The sequence below is a fragment of the Centrocercus urophasianus genome, unplaced genomic scaffold (assembly GCF_019232065.1).
Source record: "Centrocercus urophasianus isolate 14NV4802_14NV808 unplaced genomic scaffold, USGS_Curo_1.0 seq_10, whole genome shotgun sequence".
In the NCBI taxonomy this organism is placed as follows: Eukaryota; Metazoa; Chordata; class Aves; order Galliformes; family Phasianidae; genus Centrocercus; species Centrocercus urophasianus.
Genome location: NW_024884142.1, coordinates 102,744,614 through 102,753,709, shown reverse-complemented (window position 1 = coordinate 102,753,709; position 9,096 = coordinate 102,744,614). Strand labels below are relative to the sequence as shown.

The 9,096-nt window shown below is 39.5% G+C and overlaps 1 protein-coding gene across 1 annotated transcript; it reads right to left on the bottom strand.

Moving 5' to 3' along the window:
* Nucleotides 1-320: 320 nt before the first annotated feature.
* On the bottom strand, nucleotides 321-7,807 carry LOC122159705 (poly(A) polymerase gamma-like). Its single transcript, XM_042817508.1, has 9 exons — nucleotides 7,750-7,807; nucleotides 5,936-6,094; nucleotides 5,770-5,836; nucleotides 5,062-5,143; nucleotides 4,869-4,978; nucleotides 2,817-2,870; nucleotides 1,774-1,885; nucleotides 1,019-1,108; nucleotides 321-463 (listed from the first exon to the last, which is right to left on the bottom strand). The coding sequence occupies exons 1-9, from the start codon at nucleotides 7,764-7,766 to the stop codon at nucleotides 321-323; spliced, it is 834 nt and encodes a 277-aa protein (XP_042673442.1). The 5' UTR covers nucleotides 7,767-7,807.
* Nucleotides 7,808-9,096: the final 1,289 nt, after the last annotated feature.

The following is a 9,096-nucleotide window of genomic DNA, read 5'->3' as shown; positions in this document are numbered from 1 at the left end:
GGGTTGACCTAAGGTGTTAAAACAGTTCTGTTCAGCATCAGTTTAATCCACAAGAAAGTTTTAAGGCTTTTGTATTTAATTTCTGCATACCCTAGGATCCCATACTGGTAAATTAAGATTATTCTCTTCAGGTTGTTTCAGCAGTACAGGATTTGGCCATTCCCTATAAAAGATAACCCATTAACTGATAAACAACTGTCCATTTTAAAACTCAGACATGTAATTCAGGCTAGGACTGAATGTTGTTAATACCATTTTTAAGGAACTAGCTTTAAAAAGGTTACTACTTTATAGACTGTAACTGGCATAAGCAATAGCTCTTACCATTTTGAAAAAATCAAGAAGAACTTGTTCACAAGAGTAGAAGCCAATGCATTTGGATGGAGTTGACACGTTCTTGCTACTAGCATTGCCCAAGAAACCCCACCAAGAAATCCCAGCATGTTGGAATAAATACCACGTCCTAGAAAGGATACTTTGCAGTTAGCCTATTCTTACATCCCTTCAAATTTACAGCACAGACTTCACAAGATCATGTAGCACAGAAAAAAAAAAAAAAAAAGCAGCTAAGAAGGGTTGGTTCTTACATTGATAAATAATCATTACTACACCATTTCCCAAAATATTACTGCTCTGAAATCTGCTTATACTGTTAAAGATATTGTTTTGCCCTGATTTCTTTTCCAGGAGGGTGAAGAGGTACAAAAAAAAAAAAAAAAAAAAAAAAAAAAAAAGTTCTGCCATTGTTCCAGCACTTGCTATAACTACACTCCCATAAGATATTACGATATTTCCCAATTCATTATTTATCAAGGATTCTGGATAAACTTGGCTTCCTTTTTACCATTCGTAGTCAGGTTCCCAATAAGAATCTTATCTTGTTATGTCTATTGCCCAGAAAAAAAAAACAACTAACATTTAAAAGAATTGTCTGAAGTATTTCTAATGATTTTTAACTTCCTTTCCAGCATGAAGCTCCCCCCCAAAATTTCAAAGATCATAAAATCACATTGCTCACGTTTTGCCCACAGTTTAATTGCACGGAGTGTGAGCTGGAAGTTCTCTTTATTTGGTACTAGATGCAATATTTCATCAGTAACTCTGCACCCTGTAAAAAAGAAAAAAAAAAAAAAAAAGTTAAGTACCAAAGTTTGCAGTAACAGCTACAGGTCCATTTCATGTTTGATACAATTCATACGTATGACATGATTTTGTTATTTTGGATCAATTGCTTACAACTTAATACTCAAGTCTAAAAACAACTCTGGATCACTTGTTTTGCATTACCTGGATTACACCTACATTCAGGATCACTTTGGATAACTGATACAACTTTTTTTTTTTTTTTTTTTTTTTTTTTTTTTTTTAAGACTCCAGCCAGTAAATTTTAATATGGCCTTTCTACACTTATTCTGAAAGTTAGCTTTCTTTCAACAGCTGTATCTGTTGGTATTGGTGAGGATTCAGGTATCCTCAATATCTTTATTTTTAGTAATCACAATGCCTCTTTCTCTATCAAGTGCTTCACTTATTCACTTGGAGAAACTCCGTGGTACACTGTAAGAATGCACATCACAACCAATGGAACAGGAGATACAGGCTTACCTACTCACTACTAAGGAAAGCATTTAAATTTAAAGCCCACCGTCACCCCCTCAGATTTTAAGTATACTGAGATCAGTTTCTGCACCTCACACAGACGCTTGGATGAAGTAACATGCATTCCATACCAGTTTTAGTAGCATCTTTCTGAAGATGCACGAACACACTTACCATTTAGGCTCCGTATACATCTTATATCCAGGCTTCTGAGACGCGAGTCATCTCTGAGATCAAGATTATCAGAAACAGTTTGCACAGGCAGTCTTGCAAACACGAGATCAATCTTAAAGAAGTATCAAACAAAAAAGTTGCTTGAAGCTTATTTACAAATTCTACAATGCATCACTTCTTTCTAGCTTACATAAAAAAGTTTGGGAAAAGATTTTGGTGATTTTTTGATTATTTTTTTTTTGGGGGGGTGTTTTAAGACTCTGAACTTAGATTTCCCTTTAAAAAGCAAAGTTGCACCTTAACTCCATGACCTCAACTACAGCAGACAGCATTATGTGTGGTAACCCCTTCTGAGCCTATGTTATTTAGTACAACCTAAGTTAAGAAAATGTCTTTACATGACAAAAGCCACATGTCTTTACATGACAAAAGATGATAAAAAAACTATTATTTAATGATAGTGATATCAAGCAGTAACATGCTTGGGTACTTCAACACACACCTGCCTTCATTTAATGGAAAACATTTATTCAAGATACAAGGATTCCTACAACCAACAAATGTAGGCAGAAATCAAGCAAATACTTCCTCATTTTGTCCTGTTGCATTTATTTGTTACTTTTTTCCCCCCATTTGCAATAGCATGTTTATTACTGTGCCCACAATTCATACAGTGAAATACACAACACACAGCCTTTTGAAGAAAGCTAGCTTGTCACAGCCAAGAAGAATTAGCAAAGCCTCAGCCTTTATTTCCAGTATGCACAGTCCTTGTGAGATGGAAACAATTCAAGCAGGCAAACCTGGCCTACAGCACACATCTAGAATAAAACATCCTTGATTTTCTTACGTGTGCCAGGCTTCCTAAGGACTTACTTTTCTCCAAACTCCATTTCAGCTGTAATGTCTTCCCCTGGACTGTGGTACAGCTGTTCTCCTACATCTTTCTAAAAACCCTAAGGTACCAAAACCCTGGTAAAATTTTCAGAGACCTGTGATGATGCTAAGTTATCCTATTGCAAAGGACAAAAAAGAATTCTTACCTCAATGCCATCAAACTCAAACTTAACAACAGGTACATATGCATCTTCTACTGCCTAGGAAGGAGAGGATAATTAAAAACCCCCTTTTGCTACTTTGTCATTTTCCTCAGACCACAAAGAAATAAAGAATTTATAGTACTCATATAAGTACTGAGTTGCCTCTGAACCAACAAAATTGGATAAGCTGCAGGCAGTATTGTACTGATACTAAAGTTATTTAAGCTCATTGCTTATACATATGAAGTTTTTCCAATGTGACTGCCAGAGGAAAACTAAGGTAGGGAAGCACTTCTCCATTCCTAAGGCTTGGACAGCAAAAAAACTATCGCATAGACTGTCCCCATAACTTAAAGCAGGAGGCCACATATGCTAGCACTTTTGCTAAATAAGAAGCTTGGCCTCAACTGACTCAAACTGACTTTGATCAAACTGACTCAACTGACTTTTTCCAAGAAAAATGTCAACGTATAATAAAGATTAGAAAGCTTACAACTTGAATTTGTTTGTTTTTAAGAACAGAGCAGACAAGAATGAACAAGCATAGCCTCCAATCTTAATGTAAGCATAAGAGCTATGCTTATTAGCTCATGTTTCTAGGAGAAACAACTGAAGGACAGCCATTCCAGGTGCTTAGTGCCCACCCCCCACAGGAACAAAGCCTCTCTTTCCTTCTATGTTTAGCTAGAGTCAGACTGCAAGCAGCATTCAGGTAAGACTGCTACATCTAGGGATAAGCAATTCAGGCATCCTGCAAACAAAACAAGTGACATGAAAATAAAAGGATGCATGAAATATTTGATTAAATTCTAACATATAAAAAAATAGGTAAGAAAACATCCAGCAGCCTGCAGGGAAAGTAACCAGTGCAAAGCAAACTAGCCTCTGCTCAGCAAAAGGCCACGTGACTGCTGGCCTACAGTGGAGACCAAAGGCTAGCACCAGAGTACAACTCATAAGGGCAAAATTCCCCACCTTCTCAAAAACGTTCACACATTCACTTCTCTTCTCAAACTAATGACCCGAAATATCCTTCAAATCTTATTACAGCACTCAAAAACATGGACTTCTTGGAGACTTAGTACCAGGAATCACTAACTCAACAAGTGAAGCACAAGCTGATGTCAAAGATTTAACTCTGGTGACAATCAATGCTAAACGGCTGTTCTAGAAGCACCTTTGGTATTATCCACTAGATCTGCCAAAGCAAACAGCTGTTTTTAAAAATAAGTTTTTACAGCTTAGCTGTGAAATAGTATCATGATATTTTGAGTAAAGATCGTATCTGTGTTGATTAGCCATACAGACAGAAGTCTGAAGATCCTTCACCTCCTATAGAAGATACACACCATCATGGCACAACACCTTCACTAGATACTTGAGTAATACATACCTTAAGGCCTTGATTAGAATAACATTTATAGTATTTTCACTTCCCTCCCCCAAGGAAGATGGTATTACCCCCTGCTCAGAAGTTGGCAGGTCAGGAGTTCAGTTTTATATGTAAGACATGCAACATTCTGGAAGTGATTTTACAAAGCAGCAATGTTTACATACGCTTACATGTGCCCCCATGAGCGTTATATACAGCTGTTCATATGCATCAATGCTGCAAAATCTCAAGCTAAGTACCCAGAAAAGAAAAGGAGACAAATGATTTGAAAATACTGAAGCAAATCCAGCCCTATGAAGTACTGACAGAAGCCTTTCTACATCATATTCATCTACCTTAAATTTAAGCTGACCCTTCTGCTTTCTACATGCAAGTAATAACCTCATTTCCAAGCCCCTCACAGCATCTAAAATTAAAGCAAAACCCTTAGTGGCAAATTCAGTGTTTGCTAAAGCCGGGTATATGGACAAGTGTACCACAAAGATCCCCACTATGTACAGCCACTGGGAAAAGGAACCAAAAGCTTGGCTTCAACATTTTCACACCACAAAAAATATTGTTTAAAATGGTCAAGAACTTGAAATATATTCACTACTAATGTGAATATCAAACAACTGTTCCTATTTGTAGAAGTAACAGTCTATGAGGAAGAGCTTACTTACTCTTAGATTTTTTATCTCTTCCTGATGCTTTAGTTTTTCAAAGAATGACTGAAAGAAATCTGATCTTTCCACATGTCTAGGAGCAACACAAAGAGCATCTATGTCAGCACCTGCAGAGAGATTCAATTTCTCCTATTACTGTTGGTAGCCACTATCAATCATTAAAACTACTATCAGATAATTAGAACTTTACCTTTGGTGTGTACTCCAAGCCTGTAAGAACCAAACGTAAATATTCTGCCACCAACATTTTCTACCACCGAAGGGGGAAGGTTCTGCAGGTAGAAGAAAGTTCTCTTTAGAATATAATACTGACTGAACTATGTGCAGGTTTAATTAGAATGAGTTACTTTGAATACATCCTTAAATGTGGCTTTCCACTCCTGTACTGCGTTGTCAGTCAAGTCTCCAACAGACTAATACTTTTTTTTCTAAAGTAAGCACTTGCAACTCAAAAAAGCATGAGCAATGCAGCAGTCCTTTAATTATTTTTATACAAATTAAGACCTACTATTAGCCCTTCCTGCAGAAGAAGCACTTTAATTAACATTATCTTATACAATAGGCAAGTCTAGCATAATTTCATATTAGATTGAGTTCCTCAAGCTGTTTGGGGCAAAAATTGGTGCCCATTTAACTTCCATTTGACTCCCCAGAAACGTTCATCTTTGTTAACTGCTACAACCAATTGATACAGCTGCTTCACAAGTTTATTCACTGCCTCAAAGACTTCAAGATCTCGATATGAATAATCTTTTCCACCATATTTCAGTGCCAGTTACCATAGCTCTGCTTGACACTTAAGAGTAAAGACGTAAGTTGAGCGTAAGTCAGTAGTGCGACATCAATAGAAACAATGAGGCTTCAGTTTTTTCAATAAGAGCATAATAAGAATTCCTACCTTGCTCTCACCAAGTTCAAAAATCCATTCTTTGACCAAGTTATTCAGTTTACAAAGAACCACCAGCCTGCAAATAAAACTCACATTAAATCTGGTCTCAAAAAAAAAATAAAAATAAAAAAAATAAAAAAAATCAAGAGATTAACTAATATTTGTGTTTTTATACCTGTGATTCAATTCCTCCTCATCTTCAAATACTCCAAATGACTCCATTGCTTCAACTAGCTTCTGAGTATGAATATAATCTACATCCTTTGGAGGAGCCAAGCTAACTGGAGAGGTAATTCCATAGTGCCTGTGTGGCTGGTTCTGCAGCATAGAAGTACTATGGGAGAAAAAAAAAATACTGAAGACGTGACAGAAGCAAAACATACAAAAAGAAACAAACCAAAACCTCACTAATATCTTCCACCTTACAGGTTTCCAAATCAATTTCTGCTCACCATTAATATCGATAAGAAAACCATTTAGATGAGTTTTTAAGGTGCTCTGATTGCAAGTGTTAAGTTATTAATACTGAGAGTCAAAACCATTAAAGAAACCACAGTTATGAATATTAAATACATCCTAAGTTACTTCGACCTTAATGCATTTTATATGGATCGTCGTAAACAGAACAAATCACTAGGAAATAAGATCTGATATCCATAAAGGGCAACCCTGTCTACAGCAGAAGTTCTAGATACATTTCTGTTTCACACTGTTTAACTTAAGCTACTCCCACCAGATTCCTGCTAACATTAATCAAAACAATTTACGACAAGCTCCTTGTAGTCACATTGAAGCACGATACCACAATAGCAAACTGCAAGATAGAAAAAAACAGATTTGCCATGCTTCTACTGATGTTGAAAGGGTATTACACTTCAGTGTAAAGGAGGACAGAAAATGGCATGGTCTACTCAACAGAGTCGATGCTGAAGATTCAGTGCTCTCTTATTTTGTTCAGGGAAGAACATGAATGAAAACTATCAACCAATCTGCAGCTTATGCAGAGCCTTGTGCTCTTAACAATGTCCAACTTCTATAGTTCAGAAGTCTTAGCTGTACGTGCACAGACATTTATATTATATATATAAAATATCAGCTGGGTTAGTCAACAAGTTGTGAAAACATTCAGGTACCCAATACGTTCAGCTGACATGGGAAGACCCACAAGACAATTTCAATGGCTGACCTAAAGGAGCCATAGAAACTGATTGCTTGCTTTTAAATTTTCAATCATTGTCTTCACTCCTCCACTGAGGGAAGAAGGATTTATCTCCGTGCAGCTTTATCTAACTGTAGCTGCAGCTTTTAGTTGTGGACGCTTTCTGGTGGCTTTTTTTTTTTAAACTCTTTCCCTCATTCTTTCTCGTGGCCTTGTTTCTCAAATGAAGTGTCTGCTACTATGTTTTTAAAAAGCTCAGAGACTTTGCCAACTTCCAGCTTATAAGTGAGGGCAACCATAATGAATATCTTTCTCCTCACGACACCATTCTCACAGGAGACAGAAGAGCCTGTGTTGCTTCTACTGTTTGCTGCGCATCACACCTAAGCAAAAACACACCGGCAGCTCATCAGCGAACAGGAGGGCACAGCCTGCCCCAGCGCTTCCTTCGGAGAACAACGCGAAGAGCGACACCACTCAGACACACCACACACCCTTGCTCCAATGATCCCTTCTGGTAGGCTCTAGTTTTACCCAGGAACGTAACTTAAAGCAATCCATTCCCCGAGCCACACGGATCCGGGACTAACAACACCAACTCACTTCTTTTTCCTTTTTTTTTAACCTCACGGAGCCCTTAACCCACTCTACCGCCCTTCGCGCCCCTCACAGGGGGTTCTCCTACGCTTTTAGAGGGCCTCCCCGAACCAGGCAGCTTTCCCACCCATCAGCCCCTCACACGAGGCATCAAAGACCGCGGCGAAAAACAAGCCTCAAAGAAAGGCGCGAGGAAGAGGAGGAACGGCCCAAAAGTCCCGCCGCCACCTCACCCGCCCGTCTCCCTCATGGCGCACGCCGCACACCGCGCTGCCGAACCCACCGCTCCCCGCTCCCTCCTATGCCGCGCGCCGCCCGCGCCTCCTTCCCGCTCACCAGCGGGCGGGGCTTGGCGCGGGGCACGCCCCCACCGCCGGGCCGCACCTTGTCTGCGAGCTGAACCTGCGCTGCTTCTGCTCTGGAGCTCCGCTTAGCGGCTGCGGGAAGGCTGCTGAGTGAGGCGCGGCACCTTTCGCTAACTACCTGTAACGCTTAACGGGGCGTCGGGTTTTTCTTCAGGTATAACAGGGAAGAAAAACTCTCGTGTTAAATGCAAATGGTGGTTAATCAAGCTGAATTTGACTGCTGAAAGCAAGTAGACTGATCAAGAGAAAAGCGATCGGTGTCTGAGAAACACAGGCTGTGCCGCGGTTTGGTGCGGCCAGGCAGAAGGAAGCAGCAGCGTGCTGCTTGTGGAGAGCTGCAGCTGTGGGCTGCTGGAAGAGCAGCATTTTTATAATGATCCTGTGATCCTAACGGCATTCCGACTTCTCGTTATCTTTAAAGACACTTGGGAGTCTTTCTTGAGGGGCAGAACTGAGGAGATTGAGTATAGTGGCCGTCTCTAAAGTGATATTCTTTCGTGGAAAACAAGATGTGCCTGTTCTTTACTAGCTATTTGCACTGAACTCTGTCAAATGTTTTCTTCTGCTATGTGTACAAGTTATCCAGATGGGGTGTTAGAAAAACAGAATCTGTTTTCTTACAGTAATATAGGATGGCGTAGTGGAAATGCTAAGTCATGGCCTGAACGTGCGATTGAGTGACTGGGAAGGCAGGGCTGTCCCAGGGGAGCTCAGGGGCATGCAGTGTGCCTGAGTGAGAGAAGGGGCAGAGCCAGGATGCATCCCTTCCCAGACCTCAGTTAACAGTTGGCAATTGGTGAGGGTATCTCATCATCTCCCCTACACCTGAGGACATTCTAGGTCGTTTAAAGATAAGCGGTTTTTTTTTTCTCTTTTTTTTCTGTTATGTTTTTGAGCAGATCCTTGCTTGCTGTAATCTGGGATCTTGCTGTTCTGCTGTCTTGTTGCGCTTTCCATTGTGTTACAGATGGCTTTTTTGTTTGTTTTATGTTAGTTTCTTTACTTTTAATTGCTGGTCTGTTCTGAAAGCGAAAGTACTCTCTATCAGGCAAATAAAGATGTGTTTTGGTATTCCTGTTTTATTAGAGATTGTTACCAACTTCTTGGTGAAGTGCATCATAATAAATAGTTATATGTAAACTGCGTGTTTTCATGCATTCTGGTCTGTAGCTCTTGTATCATTTGTGTTAAATCAATGATAGTGTTCTATGTTTT